This window comes from Rhinopithecus bieti, unplaced genomic scaffold, assembly GCF_001698545.2.
Source record: "Rhinopithecus bieti isolate Rb0 unplaced genomic scaffold, ASM169854v2 scaffold_13674, whole genome shotgun sequence".
Taxonomy (NCBI): Eukaryota; Metazoa; Chordata; class Mammalia; order Primates; family Cercopithecidae; genus Rhinopithecus; species Rhinopithecus bieti.
The window spans coordinates 483,950-500,749 of NW_016807649.1; the positions used below are offsets into that span (position 1 = coordinate 483,950).

At 35.6% G+C, this 16,800-nt stretch overlaps 1 protein-coding gene across 5 annotated transcripts in view; it reads right to left on the reverse strand.

The window, feature by feature from the left end:
- The window catches only part of STARD6 (StAR related lipid transfer domain containing 6), a 42,605-nt gene that overhangs the window by 2,995 nt on the left and 22,810 nt on the right, over positions 1–16,800 (reverse strand). For all 5 annotated transcript variants that reach the window (XR_001887489.1, XR_001887490.1, XR_001887492.1 and 2 more), the window contains 3 exons: positions 9,543–9,669; positions 4,268–4,385; positions 1,862–1,955 (listed from right to left, as the gene is read on the reverse strand). Coding sequence is in view for 1 of the 5 variants with exons in the window: in XM_017882992.1 (XP_017738481.1) it covers positions 1,862–1,955; positions 4,268–4,385; positions 9,543–9,669 (339 nt within the window). In the remaining 4 variants the exon portion in view is untranslated. The remainder of the gene's footprint in view (positions 1–1,861; positions 1,956–4,267; positions 4,386–9,542; positions 9,670–16,800) is intronic.

The following is a 16,800-nucleotide window of genomic DNA, read 5'->3' on the forward strand; positions in this document are numbered from 1 at the left end:
AATGATGTAAATTTTCTGACTGTTAAAATTGTATTTATTTTAAAGTGGATAATTTAATGGTGGGTTTCAAGTTATAGTATTTATAATCTACTGAATATGTTTATAAGGATGATATAACCATTTTTTTAAAAAAGTCAATGTTTAGCACATGCTAGGAATTGTACTTTTCATCAGTGTAATTTACTTTTCATCAGTGTAATCCCTATGAAAACTTTAATGTCAACTTAAAATGTGCAAGGGAGAATATAGATGTATAAAATTTTCAAGGAAGACTACCATTCCAACAAATACTGTGAGTGTCCATTTTCTTACACTTTTCTCCATGCAAGGTTTAGACTATTTTTACAGTGCCTCAAATGGCTAGATTGAGAACAGAGTAGTTCCCTCTTATCCTCTGTTTCACTTTCTGCAGTTTCATTTACCTAAGGTCAACCCATTCCAGAAATAAGAAAAATTCATAAGCCTTAAATTGCACATTGTTCTGAGTAGTGTGATGAAATCTTACACCATCCTGCTCTGTCCCACCCAGGATGTGAAATCATCCCTTTACCAGCGTATTCAGGCTGTATAGGCCACCCACCCATTAGTCACTTAGTAACCTCCTTGATTATGAGATCAAAAAACCATGGTGTATACATAGGGTTTGGTACTATCCATGGGTTTAGACATTTACTTGGGGTCATGGAACATATCTCCATGGATAAATGGGAACTGCTGTCCTTACTAGTAGTTCGTATGGTCTTAAATCTTTCTTTGTGTTTACAATGGTTTTACACACATAAGAAAGCCTTTCTAATATTTACTGGAGTGCACTTCTGCATTGACAAGGTGCAAGAAGGGGACTTGGCCAGTGAAGCACGCTTTAAGGTGTAAAATTTTCCAACTATAGTCCATGCCAGCGGTTGATTACCTTGCTGAATTGGTGTAATTACCCTTCATTTGTTTTGTTTTCTCTTGCTATGGAGAATAAAATCTTGGCCATAGATTCAAAATTGACAAATGGGTAGAAAGACCACACATTGTTGTTATTATCTATATCAACAATCCTGTACATTAACGTGAATAATTGTGAGGTTTTTTAGTTTTCCAGTTCAGTAGAGGAAATGTTAAGGAATACAGGTCCAAAATTTAATTTCATTTGGGCTTCATTCACATACTTTTTTTTCTTGTACTGAAACACTTATATCTAACCAATGCATCTGTTTTCATGTGCCAATATCTTTTACTTAATAAAAAAAATCATTTAGCAAACATTAAAACTTAAGGAACTTATGAAATGATATACATTGAATTAGAGTATATGCTTTTACAAAATATGTATATTTTATGCTGCCGTTTTATCCCAAGGCCACCTTTAGGCAGTGACTCATCTCTGATTTCTTCAGCTTTTCTTTTATCTGAATGTACCTACTGGATCTCATTTTGCAGGTATCTGCTCTTAGTAAGTAGTCCATTGGGAAGAATTCATTCAAAGTAAAGCATTCATTACTGATAAATGTGTGTTATAATTCTAGGAAAGTTTATTTTTAATTCATAAAAGTTCCTTAATAATTTACAGAAATGACTCTAATGGAGAAATAGAAAACATCAAGGAAGCTTAACTGCTGGGAATGTTTGTGTGTGTTTGATTGTTCTCAGAAACCTCAGATTATACTTTATAGGGAAGTATCCATTCTGATTATACTTAAAATGAAAATGATTATATGACGTTATTTTAAAAATCATATTTAGGGGTAGTTTTTTTTTTTCCCCCAACAGAATATGCTGGTACATATTTCTACGGATGAGCTAGGAATCTTGAACTAAATCACAAGTTGAACTAAAAAACCTGTTAAAATAAATAAGTGCAAATAACACTTACTCTTTCATTGGTGAACATACAAAGCCACAAGGATGGTTATAACCACGGATATAATTTGAAGATGGAGGATATTCTGGAAAATCCACACTTTTAGCTAAGAGATTTTAAAAAATTAAAATGAAACCTATTTCACAAAGAGGAAAAATTATTTCCAGCAGCATATTTTTAAAAATATACAATATAGCATTTAAGTTGGTTAATAGCATTAACGTTAGTTTTATATATGTGAATGTTTATTTGCACATATGAAGCCAAAATTGAGAAAATACCAGTATCAGCACTATTGTCTTCATAAATTTTTTCCTGCTAGTATTTCTAAAGATGCTGTCAACTTCTGTATACAAGAAAAATGGTTAAAAGTATCACTGAACTATTTTCTGAGATTTGAAGCAAAAGATAGCTCAAATCTCAGAAAATAGTTAATGCCTATAACTAACTTAAATCTCACTGGGTTTGAGTGAAGACCGTTAACTGGCTTTGGGTGAAAACTGTTCTGCTAGGGTCCTGGGTTCATAGATTTTTGTGTTAATCATGTTTTTTTTTTTTTTTTTTTTAAGTAAAATATTTGAAGCGGTTAGATGGTCTGTCAATTACGATATTTTAAAATGCTCCCCTCTGCAATTCCCTGTAACTAACTTCAAACTCTAACTGAAAATCAGTAGAGTTTATTTTAGAATTATGCAACATATTATCTGTATTCTATGTGAATGCAGAGGGGGTTGGTTTATTATTTAATTTATGATAATATATATACTCTTTCTAAAAATATTTTAAAACATATATTTGTTTATTCTGTGCAACTGAATCCTGCTCTTATCAGAGAAGATGGATTTTCTGATATGATTTTAACATAAGCAAATCAATTCCATGGGAAATACAATGTAAAACACTAACTTGGGAGACTAGAGTTGTTGAATAAATTTTCCATTTTTATGACTTATATCATTATCTTGACAGAGCCTATAATAGTACTGCCAGAAGTGATGTTATTATAAAAGATTTTTTCTCTGTTTGAAATATGGAAATTCTGCTTGTCTTCTTTTAAAAAAAATCTGTTGTAGTCTACAAACAGGTATGGGTCTTTTATGAAGCATATGGTGTGGTAGTTAGCACTTATTTTGGAAAATCAGAAAGAACTGAGTTTTAATTCTGGGTTACCTGCTTATTAGCTATGTAACTTAATTTCTTAACTGCTGAATTTCCATGAACTTCAGTTTCCTCACTAGTGAGATAATGCAAGCAAAATATTTAGCTTATAGCAAGGTACAGGGTAGGATAAAAAAAGGAATGTTAAGAAAACTGTGAGTACTGATCGAAAATTCATTCAATGGAAACTTTTAAAGCAAATTCAATAGTGATTTGTGCACCACGTGGTTGATTACCTCTAGTTGTTGATTTTAATCTCTACTTCTTTTTTAGCTTCCCTCTGATCACTAATAATTATATAGAAATGGTCTGCTTTCAAAATGTGGAAAATAACAGATGTATGATCTGTTTAGACAGATTATTTTATGTTGTAGGCCATGAATACATTATATGTGCCCTCATTTCAAAAATGAGACAACTAAACATATATGAACATTATGAACATCAGCCCTTAGTGGTATGGTGAAGAAAGAGCTAACTGGATTTGAATGAGTGCTACGACACAGTCTGGACTCTGAAAAGTAGAGTACTAAAGACATCTCGAAGGAACTGAAATCTTGCTAGGAAATAATAGTTAACAAAATGTAATTGTCCTTGGTCCCAAGTAGGAATAGTGAAATTAATTCAAATTATAGAGAAAAACGGGCTCTATGCCACTGTGCTACCAAAGTTCCTTCACCATGAGTTATCTTAAGTTATCTGAGTCCATAGATCCTCATGGTATGGAATGGTATGTTTTGATCAATAATGCAAGTTAGAAAATTACACATTTGCATTTTACAGAGTGACACATTTGGAAGTGGGGATAGGGATATATCAAAACCTGCAGTTTCTAAAAGAAATAAAAGCACATTTATGTAAAGAGCCATCTAGTGGAAATTTCTTTAACAGTTTTATCAGTTACTGGATATGCTCATTATAAGCAATTCAAATATAAAATTATATCTAACAATTTTGTTTCTTCGTATTTTAAAAAGGTATACTTGAAGTTTTAGGCTACAAGTATCTATCTATATTCACTGCTACATGATATATGCTACAAAAGTCTAAGAGATGTTGTAAACATTGACCATTATGTAAATGGCACGTTCGGAGTGTCACTAGGCATATCTACATGATATGTGTACTTGTTGATCCCACTGAGTAAACTTAAAAAGGAAATAATTATAAATATAATTTATTTGAAGCTGTGAATAAAGGGAAAACATTTATTAATGGTTCATAGTAATTCCAAGATATGGGCAAAATGCTTCAACTTACAACTGATAATGTTCATATTTCCTTCATAGCGCTTGATGTACACTAAGTCGATAAAGTCTCGAGGGGAAATGGAGCCCATGGCAAAACTTTGTGTAATGGTATGACATATGAATGTGTCCTGCAACAAATCAAACCATAAAGAAAACAACCATTATTTAATATCTATTCTCTGCATTGTTTCCCTCCCAAACTTTATTGCATATGATTGACCTCCATTTGGAAAAAGCAGGGCTTTGAAATTTTAAGACCTCATCACCAAATCAGCTTGGATTTTGAGTGTTAAAGGAGCATTAAAACTAGGAGTGTAGAAAATTCAAGAAGCAATCTTGAGATCATCTACTGTTTCCATTTTTAGATGGAGAAATTGAAGCCTAACAGATTAAATCACATTCACAAACTAGAGATAAGTAAAGAAATAGAACTCAGGTTTCCTGATTCCCCATATAGCACTATTTCTGCTACTCCACATAGGTTAAGTAATATATTCTGAAAAATACATTGATGTAGCACCCTGTGGTGTAAGGTCTAAAATTAAAGACCAATGTTGGTCTTGAATGGCCTAACTACACATTCCTTTCCCTCTTCATTCTTGCAGATAAGATCCCCTAGCCAAACAATCCTCCTTCTCAATAGGACCAGCACGGTTACTGTTTATCCCTGTTTAGTGGTCTCAGTTCCCTGCTGGCCAATGGAATCATTCAAACAAGACAATCACATTCTTCTGCAGGAACTGGGGCTCACCCTACCCTGTTGACACAAAGGCTGCCTCCCACAGCCCCTAGGTGTTCACTCTGTTCCCATGTTGCCCTGTGTTGCATAGTTTGTTCTCCCTTCTTGGTCTGTGATCAATGATTAATAAACTTCAGTCTACCTCACTTGTCCATTGGTGGGTATTATGTGTTTGACCATCCCCATAACCCTAGAGTGGGACTCTCTCCCTCACCAGTAGGTTGAAGAAGAGGCAGTTAAGACACATCCTTGAACAGGCATGGTGGCACATGCCTGTAATTCCAGCTACTTGGGAGGCTTAGGTAGGACGATCGCTTGAGCCCAGGAGTTCGAGGCTAGAGTGAGCTTTGATCACAACACTGCACACTAGCCTGGGCAACAGAGTGAGACCCTATCTCTAAAAAGAATAATAATTATAAAAATAAATAAGTAAATAAAACATACTCCTGGAGATGAATACTATAAATCTTTACAGAAAGGGAAAATAATTCTAATTTAGAATTAGGAGACCAGGTACAAGTCCTGGTTCTACCACATATTGGCTGCATTATCCTTGAGTAAGTCACAAAATCTCTCTGAATTTGTTTTCAGGTTTTTGGATGTCACATCTAGTATTCTTTCTATTATACCATATGAATTGAAACAACAATAGAAATATCTGAAGTGCTAATCGAACTGTATGATTAGTATTATAAAACGATGAATGAAATAGTTAGATTTTTGGATTTTCATTTGTGATGCCCAGTGGTTCTCAAATTGAATGTTCAAATCCCAAGAAGATCATGGACATGTGTTTTTTGTGGATAGGCACTTCCTCTCTACAAAATAAAACTGATTTACAAGATGAAGATCAAGGACTTTCTGCAAGATGAAACAGATTTACCTTCATGGGCTTTTCTACAACTCTTCTCTCCTAGATTTTAAGATGAGTTTAATAAAAGTAGGTAAAATTACGGAGTTCTAAATAAATGATAATTTGATGGCAGATATGTGGGACATTTATTTATTTATTTACTTATTTTTGTTTGATAAATGAAATACAGGTTGGAGACTTAAAGAACTAAAGGCCTAGTGATCTGAAATTTTACAAATGCAATCATTTGTGAAAATCATAAAAGTTAGTTTTATTCCATCATTCACATTTCTCATCTCTTTTAAATAAAGCTACTATTAGCCAAAATCTAGGACTCATTTTAAAACAGCTTGAGTATAATATACATACATGAATTCACCTATTTTAAATATATAGTTCAATTAATTTCCCAAAGGAAATTTATTTGTGCAATTTCACCACAATCCAGTTTTAGAAGACTTATCTGATTCCTCTCTCCCTGCATCAGTAAGCCCTACTGACTCTATCTCTGTATCTTTGGGTTTCCTGACTTACCTCCCTCTCCATGTCTACAACCCTAGCACAAGCCACCATGATGTCTCATTTAGATTACTCTCATAGCCTCATAACTGTTTTTGCTGATTTCATTTTTACCCCCTTGTAATCCATGCTTCTTTCAGCAGCTGTCTCTTAAAAGTATAAATCAAATCAGTCTCTTCCCTGCTTAAAACACACCAATGGCTTCCCACTGAATGTATAGCAAAACTTCTCCCCCTGACCTTTGATACTTTAGCAGAATCTGATCCCAGCCTAACCTCTCACCTCTTAACAACTCTTCTCCTTGCTTTGTGTGGTCAAACCCCACAGATCTTGTTTATCTCCTGATTAAACACTGCCAAACTCTTTCCACCTCAAGGCCTCTGTATTTGCTTTCCCCTGTGTCTGCTACTCTCTCCCAGATCTTTGCATGTCTATCTCCCCAGCCTCCATTTGGTTACCCAGGTTTCTAATGTCTCTCACTCAGAGAGGCCTTTCCCAATTCTCTAGCTATAAATTAACTTCTCCTGGTTATTGCCTATACTATTATCCTTCATAACACTTATTCTTACCAATCCTAGCCTTCATTATCCGATAAGTTTTAAAAAATTGTTTGTTTATTATGTCTCTTCTGATGAGAATATAAGTTTTGTGAAAGCAGGGACAATTTCTGTCTTCTTCCCTTATGTGTCCCTAGTGAACTGAAACAGTATGGAGTTCACAATAGCTGCTCAAAAAGTATTTGTGAAGTGTGAAATATTTGTGAAGTGAATTAATTATTCAAAAGAACATAAACATCAGTCTGGGAGAGTTTGGAACAAAGTCAGGATTCCCCCAGAAACAGGTTTCCTAAGACGGAGAAAACACAAACAACTGGAATGGACATATTACTGGAAGAGAGGAGAATCATCCCTCCATCCCTCCAGTTGGTTATTTATTTATTTATTTGTTTTTGAGATGGGGTTTCATTCTTGTTGCCCAAGTTGGAGTGTGATGGTATGATCTTGGCTCACTGCAATCTCCGCCTCCTGAGTTCAAGCGATTCTCCTGCCTCAGCCTCCCAAATAGCTGGGGTCACAGGCACATGTCACCACGCCTGGCTAATTTTTTGTATTTTTAGTAGAATCAGGGTCACCATGTTAGCTAGGCTGGTCTTGAACTGCTGACCTCAGGTGACCCACCCGCCTCTGCCTCCCAAAGTTCTGGGATTACAGGTGTTAGCCACTGCACTCAGTCCCAGGTGGTTATTTTTACAATGGCTTAATAAATAAATGAGATATCTATAGTGTGCTGGACCAAAGTTTGGAATCACTTATCCCACTTCTTCATCCTTGTTTCTACTTGTGATATGATTTGAATTTGTGTCCATGTTGAATTGGAGGATCAGCCTGGTGGGAGGTGATTGGATCATGGGGCAGACTTCCCAATTGCTGTTCTCATGAATGAGTGAGTTCTCATGAGATCTGATGGTTTAAAAGTGTGTGGTACCTCCCCCTTAGTTCCCTCTCTCTCCTGTTCTGCCATGGTAACAGAAGAATTACCTGTTACCTCATGCCAAGGTGTTCCCCTTCACCTTCTGCCATGATTGTAAATTTCCTGAGGCCTCCCAGTCATGCTTCCTGTGAAGCCTATAGAACTGTGGGTCAGCCAGGCGCAGTGGCTCATGCCTGTATTCCAAGCACTTTGGGAGGCCGAGGCGGATGGATCACGAGGTCAGGAGATCAAGACCATCCTGGCTAGCATGATTAAACTCCGTCTCTACTAAAAATACACACACACACACACACCAATTAGCCAGGTGTGGTGGCAGGCGCCTGTAGTCCCAGCTACTCGGGAGGCTGAGGCAGGAGAATGGCAAACCTGGGAGGTGGAGCTTGCAGTGAGACGAGACCGCCCTACTGCACTCCAGCCTGGGCAACTGAGCAAGATTCCGTCTCAGAAAAAAAAAAAAAAAAGAACTGAATCAAGTAAACCTTTTCTCTTCATAAATTACCCAGTCTCAGGCAGTTACTTATAGCAGTGTGAAAACAGACTAATGCAACCTCTTTTTGCCATGTATCATTATTCCTGTCATTTCATTCATTTTTTCTCATCCTGAGCTTTCATTCTGCCCTTACCTCATACTGATCCTTTCTTCTGTCTCTCTCTAAACCATACTTTCCTCTCACATTCTCTCTTCTCTCAACTTTCTACTCCAGTTACCTTTATTTTCTCTTTGTTTTTATTCTCTCTCTTTGTATCTATTTAACTGAGATAATGTATTTGAGTGTTCCTAAACTTCAACCTTCTATATAATGTTATTTCCTTACTTTATCTTTACTGATGTGGTTTGGTTCTGTGTCCCCAACCAAATCCCACCTTGAATTGTAATCCCCACATGTCAAGGGCAGGACCAGGTGGAGATAATTGGATCATAGGGGTGGTTTCCCTCCTGCTGCTTGGTGAAGAAGGTGCCTGCTTCTCCTTTGCCTTCTGTCATGACTATAAGTTTCCTGAGGCCTCCCCAGCAATGTGGAACTGTGTGTCAATTAAACATATTTCCTTTATAAATTACCCGGTCTTGGGTATTTCTTCATAGCAGTATGAGAACGGACTCATACACCTACTCTTAAACATTATATGCCATTTGTTCTTTAAGTCCTTATGGTATGTGTCTGCATTGTTCCTGTTCTCATGATAGTGAGTGAGTTCTCATGAGGTCTGATGGTTTAAAAATGTGTGGCATCTCCCCATTTGCTCCCCCTGTCTCCTGCTCTGTCATGGTAAAATGTGCTTACTTTCCCTTCACCTTCTGCCATGATTGTAAGTTTCCTAATATCTAATGTAATATGACTAAAATAAATCTACAGACTTCCCATCAATAAGGCATACTTAACCTTTGTTTTCCATGTAATGGAGGTGAATCCCTGAGTTCTGTTCCCTTATAACAAATGGCACACATTGCAAGAGAGGTTACCAGTTCAAAATGTAATAATGCATTTGCAAGCAGAATAAAGCTAATTGGAATTAAACTCTTGGAAAGCAGGGAAGTTTTAAAGCTTTTCTAAAGACTTCAAGTCAATTTGAAACTATAAAATACTGTGTCGACATAACATAGTTTTAATAAACTCAACTCACTAAGGTATAAACTAAAAATATATTAATGTTCTAAAAGTCCAGTATTAAACAACAAATTACCGAATCAATCCTGTGTACTATATCGTATACTTGCAATGATTTATCCCATGTAACTCTCTCTCCAGTTTGGTAGAGGAAATCAGATAGTTTAGCTGCTGATTCTGGAATTATCCCTTCAACACGATATCTACAGTTAACAAAATCAAGAAAATCCAAAACTTACAAAGTTTAGTCTAAGCTGAAAATATAATACTTTCAAGGCATAAAGGTAGGCTAATTTAACAAACAGCAATGAAGAAAACTTGAAGGTACTATCAGCAATTCAATACATTAATATTCAATTGGAAGTAGCAAGGTTTATTTAAATATGCATTGCAATAAATACCTTATTTCAAAATTATTTTTTCTATAAGTAGGCTATTAGTTATTAAGTTTTTGGGAAGTCAAAAGTTACAATGGGATTTTTGCATGGTGGGTTGGCACCCCTAACTCCCACATTGTTCAAGGGTCAACTGTAATGCTTTATTGAAACACAGCCACACTCATTCATTTATGTGTTAACTCTGGGTGCTCTTGTGCTATAATGACAGAGATGAGTAGTTGCAAGAGACCATATGAGTTGCAAAGCCTAAAGTATTTACTCTCTGTCCCTCTACTGAAAAACTTTGCCAACCCCTGATTTAGGGTGTCCACTCAGTGGCTAATCTTTCATTTTCCAGTCACTTTGTAAAAGTAAGAAAAGTACAAATTACAGTTATATTTATGGCTGTAAGGCAGAAATTATTTTTTTGTTCGTGAACAATTAGAAGGTTAATAGCTGCATAAAACTAACAGTAACAAAGAAACAAAGAGGACCAGCCAGAAGTTTAATAGAGAGAAGCAGGGAACATACAGCTAAAGTGACCCACTAAGAGCACACTCATCCCTGGGGTCTGGATGGCTGTGTTTATGCACAGGCTCTGCCTACTCAGTACCAATCAGGGTAAGATGTAATGCAGACTTGTAAGTATTCCCCAAGCCACATTCAGACTGATTAGCAAAGAGCTGATGCCTTACTGACTCAGGGACATAAGTATAGTACAACCTTTGATGCATCACTGACGGGAAAATAATCTATTCTATCCACTGTAAAATAAAATATACTCATAGCTGGGTCTAGAAGACTGTGTATGCTGAAGGCTGCACCCTCTGAGGAGAGACTGGTGACAAAACTTCCAAGCTACCAGTCTCTAGCTAAATCCAGAGCAAAACCACAAAACTTCCTGAATTACAAAAGCAGTCTTCAATCTACATACATATTTGACAGTAGAAGGTAAAAATTACCACAAAATGGCTTATGTTGACCAAGGAGTGATCCATGGGAAGCCAAGCTAAAAGATAACTGCAAGTAAAAAGTCAGAGCAGAGATATCAGAGGCTACAGGCTGTGGGGGAAACAGACTTCACAGAATTAGTCCAGTTAAATCACCAAACAGATAAACAAATGATCAAACTCATAACCACAAACCCAGGATGGGTGGATGGAGTCAGTATCCACAGTTGCTACAATATTTTACCTAAAACGTTGTTTTCAACAAAAAACTGTGAGTCATGCAAAGAAACATGAAAAGTGTGACCTATACTTAGGAAAAACAGCAAGCAGGAGAAACTACATTTTAGGGGGCCTTATCACATAAAGATGTTGGAATTATCATGTAAAAAATTTGGACGGGTGCGGTGGCTCACTCCTGTAATTCCAGCACTTTGGGAGGTCAAGGCAGGTAGATCATGAAGTCAAGAGATCGAGACCATCCTGGCCAATATGGTGAAACCCTGTCTCTACTAAAAATACAAAAATTAGCTGGGTGTGCTGTCATGTGCCTGCAGTCTCAGCTACTTGAGAGGCTGAGGCAGGAGAATCACTTGAACCCGGGAGGCGGAGGTTGCAGTGAGGTGAGATCCCACGCCATCTGCCACTCCAGCCTGGCGACAGAGTGAGACTCTGTCTAAAAAAAAAAAAAACTCAAAGCAATGATTGTAAACATGTTCAAAGAACTAAAGGAAAGCAGGCAAAAAAAAAAAAAAAAAAAAGAGAAAAATTAACAGTGCCTCAGAGAAATGTGATATGCCATTAAACACATCAACATACACATTTTGAGAGTACCAGAAGGAAAGAACAGACACTGCACTCCAGCCTGGATAAGAGAGTGAGACCTGTCTCTAAAAACAAGAGAGGATAGAGAAAAAGAAAAATATGCAAAAAAATATAGAAAAAAAAATAACTAAAATTTCTACAAATTTGTAGGAAAATACTACATTCAAGAAGTTCATTGAATTCTAAGTAGTACAGGTGGAAAAACATCCACCTCCAGATATATCATAGTCAAAAACCTGAACATGAAAATAAAAATAAAGTCTTGAAAGCAGTTAAAAAAAAAGGCATTACATAGAAGGGAACCATAATAAGACTGACAGCTGGCATGTCATTAGAAACAATGGAGGTCAGAAGGAAGTAAATGACATTTAAAGAATTGAAGAAAAAAAGCTACCAAAAAAGAATTATATATCCAGCCAAGTTATCTTTCAAAAACAAAGGTTAAAAAAAGACATTCTGAGATAAAGAAAAACTGAGAGAATTTATTGGTAGTAGTCCTGCCTTACAAAAAATAATAAAGGGAAGTTCTTCAGGCGAAAGGAAGAGACACAAAATAGTAATTCAAATCCTTACAAATAAAGAGTTACAGTAACAATAGTATGTAGCTAACGTTACAAGACAGTATAATTAAATATTTCTTGCCCTTTCTTCTATTAACTGATTAAAGACAATTTCATAAAATAATATCTATAACATTTTATTGGGCTTATAACATATAGATATAATTGACAATAAACACAACAGAGGGGGATGGAAAAAAGCTGTATTTGAATAAAAAAATAACAGCAGATAGTAACTCAAATCCATAGAAACAAATGAAGAGAACCAGAAATGGTAAATAAGAAAGAACATATTTCTACAGCTATATTCCTATATAGATGTATTCTTACAGATATATATGTGTATTTAGATGGGTAAGACAGAAATATCTTTAAGGATGTTTGTATTCTCCTATTAACTTCTTTAAAATATAATATATAAAGCAATAATTATAACATATGGTATTTGTAACATACGTAGACATAATATGAACAACAAAAAACAGCACTAAATGTTGGGGAAGGGACTGGAACTATATAGAAGTAAAGCTTTTATATCTTAGTGGAATTAAGTTTGTATACATCTGCAGTAGATTCTGATGAGTTAAAATATATATTGTAGCCCCTAGAGTTATTACTAAGAAAATAACCAAAAAATGTAGTTCAAAAAATTATTAAAGGAATTAAAGATGTTACACTTGACAAAACCTACTTAATACAAAAGAAGATAGTGAAAGAACAGAGGAACAAAATAGTCATGAGACATACAGAAAACAAAATAAATTTTTAAAATACAGGAAAAATGACAGACATAAATACAACCATATAACAATAACATTAGGTATGACTGGATATGACAGACATAAATACAACCACATAACAATAACATTAGGTGTGACTGGATTAAACAATCCAATCAGAAGGTAGAGATTGTCGACAGTATTTCTTTTAACCCCAAACAAGTTCCAACTATATGCTTGCTGTCTACAAAAGATACTCTTTAAATTCAAAGATACATATAGGTGAATGTAAAAGGTTTTAAAAAGATACACCATGCAAATGGAACCATAGTGAGCTGAGGTGACTTTACTGGTATTAGATGAAGTAGACTTTAAGATAAAAACTATTAGCAGAGATAAAGAGGGATATATTATAATGATAAAAGGGTTAACCGGTTCGGAAGATGTAATAATTATAAATATATATTCATCTAATGATAGAGCCCAAATACATAAAGGGAAAATGGACATATCTCAAGGGAGAAATAGATAATTTCACAATAATAATTAGAGACCTCAATAGGTCATTTTCTTTTTTCTTTTTTGAGATGGAGTCTCCCTCTGTCACCCAGGCTGGAATGGAGGGGCGCAATTTCGGCTCACTGCAAGCTCCGCCTCCCAGGTTCAGGCCATTCTCCTGCCTCAGCCTCCCAAGCAGCTGGGACTACAGGCGCCCACCACCATGCCTGGCTAATTTTTTGTGTTTTTAGTAGAGACGGATTTCACCGTGTTAGCCAGGATGGTCTCGATCTCCTGACCTCATGATCCGCCCACCTCGGCCTCCCAAAGTGCTGGGATTACAGGCGTGAGCCACCGCGCCAGGCCCAGGTCATGTTCAATAATGAATGAAACACTCAGAAGAAAATCAGCAAGAATATCGAAGACTTGAACAACACTAGATCTAAGAGACACCTATGGAATACTCCTAAAAATAGCGGAATACACATTCTTCTCAAGTGCATCTGGTACATTCTCCAAGAGAGACCATCATTCAGGCAATGAAACAAGTCTCAAATTCAAGGATTGAAATTTTACACAGTATTTTTTTCCATCACAGTGGGATTAAATTTTAACAACAGAAATTTGGGAAATTCACAAATATGTAGAAATTAAACAAAACATTCTTAAATAACCAATAAGTCAAAGAAGAAAATTAAGTCAAAGAAAATTAGAGAATAATTTGAGATAAATAAAAATGAAAACCCAGCATGCCAAAACTTACAGGATGCTGCAAAAGCAGTACTTAGGGGAAAATTTATAGTTGTAAATGTCTATCTTTTTTAAAAAAAGAAGTTCTGAAATCAATAACCTAGCCTTTAATTTTAGAAAACTAGAAAAAGAAGAGCAATCTAACCCCAAAGCTAGCAGAAGGCAGAAAATAATAAGGATTACAGTAGGAAGTACTGAAATTGAGAATAGAAAAATAAGAAAATCAACAAAAACACAAGTTATGTCTCTGAAAAAGATAAACAGAATTGATAAATGTTTAGCTAGATGGACTAAGCAAAAAAGGAGAATAGACTCAACTAAAATAAAGACTGAAAGTGAGGACTACTGACACTATACAAATAAAAAGGGTTGTAAGAGAATAATGATGTGTCAACAAATTAGATAGCTTAGATGAAAGGGACAACGTCCTAGAAAAGCACAAATTACTGAAACTAATTTAAGGAGCAATAGAACATCTTAATTATAACAACACAGAGATTGAATTAGTAATCCAAATAATCCCCACAAAAAGAGTCCATGCTCAGATGGCTTCACTGGTGAATCTGACCAAACATTTAAAGAAAAATTTTTACGTAAATTCTTCACAAATATTCCAGAAAATAAAAGAGGAGGAAACATTTCCCAAACAAATTTTAGCTTCATATCAAAACCAGATAAAGACATCATAAAAAAAAAAACTATACCCCAGTATCTCTTATGAATATATATGCAAAAACCTTCAAGAAAGTACTAGCCTACCAAATCTAGCAATGTATAAAAAGGATTATAAACCATGACTAAATGGGATTTATCCTAGAATGGAAGGTTGGTTTACCCTATGAATTATCAATTATTATAATACACAATTTTAATAGGCTAAATAACAAAATCAGAGCATTTCAATCGATATGGAAAAAATACGACAAAATCCAACACCCATTCAGGATAAAGCATTCATAAAATGAGGGGTATAGGGAAATGTCCTCAACTTGATAAAGGGCATCTATGAAAAATTCACTGCTGCCGGGTGCAGTGTCTCAAGCCTGTAATCCCAGCACTTTGGGAGACCGAGATGGGCAGATCACTAGGTCAAGAGATCGAGACCATCCTGGCTAACACGGTGAAACTCCGTCTCTACTAAAAATACGAAAACTTAGCTGGGTTCAGTGGCTGGTGCCTGTAGTCCCAGCTACACCAGAGGCTGAGGAAGGAGAAAGGTGTGAACCTGGGAGGCGGAGCTTGCAGTGAGCCGAGATTGCACCACTGCACTCCAGCCTGGGCGACAGAGCAAGACTCCGTCTCAAAAAACAAAAAAAAAAAAAAAAAAAAAAAAAAAAAAAAAAAAAAAGGAAAGAAAAAAAGAAAAAGAAGAAAGAAAAATCCACTGCTAACATCATACTTAATGGTGAAAAACTAAATACTTTTCTATTAAGATCAGGAATAAGACAAGGATGTCCACTCTTGTCACTGCTATTAAACATTGTCCTGGAGGTACTAACCCAGGCAGTTAGGTTAGGAAAAGAAATAAAAGTTATCCAGATTGGAAAGGAAGAAGTCAAACTCTTCATGACATGATTTTTATATAGAGAAAAAACAACAGAATTCACTAAAATAATACAACTAATAAGTCCAGTAATGCTTCAGGATACAAGATCAATATATAAAAATCAATTTTATTTCTATATACTAGGATTAAAAATTTTTTTAAAGTAATTCAGAAAACAATTCCATTTATAATAACATCGAAAAGATTAAAGCCTTGAAATAAATTCAACAAAAGTCATTGAATGGTGTTAGAGTAAAATAAAAAAAAAAAGAACAAGTTTAAGATATATACTGAAACTTATAAAACATTTTGAAAGAAGTTAGAGAAGCTCAAAATAAACAGAGAGACATCCTATGTTTAGGTATTGGAAGACTCAATATTTTTAAAATGACAATAACTCTCCAAATTGAACTACAGAGTCAAAGCAATCTTGTTAAAATCCCAGCTGACTTTTTTCTTGAGATGGAGTCTTGCTCTGTTGCCCAGGCTGCAGTGTATAAAATTCATATAGAAATGCAAGGGAACCAGTATAGCCAAGACAGTCTTGAAAAAGAGAAAAGTTGGAGGACTCACACTTCTTAATTTCAAAACTTACTAAAAGGCTATAGTAATGAAGGTTGTGTGGTATTGACATAAGGATAGACATAGAGATCAATTGAATGTAATTGAGCATCCAAAGGAAACTCCTAACGTATACGGTCAATTGATTTATTATTATTATTATTATTATTATTATTATTATCATACTTTAAGTTCTAGGGTACATGTGCATAACGTGCAGATTTGTTACATATGTATACTTGTGCCATGTTGGTGTGCTGCACCCATGAACTCGTCAGCACCCATCAACTCGTCATTTACATCAGGTATAACTCCCAATGCAATCCCTCCCCCCTCCCCCCTTCCCATGATAGGCCCTGGTGTGTGATGTTCCCCTTCCCCAGTCCAAGTGATCTCATTGTTCAGTTCCCACCTATGAGTGAGAACATGTGGTGTTTGGTTTTCTGTTCTTGCGATAGTTTGCTGAGAATGATGGTTTCCAGCTGCATCCATGTCCCTACAAAGGATGCAAACTCATCCTTTTTTATGGCTGCATAATATTCCATGGTGTA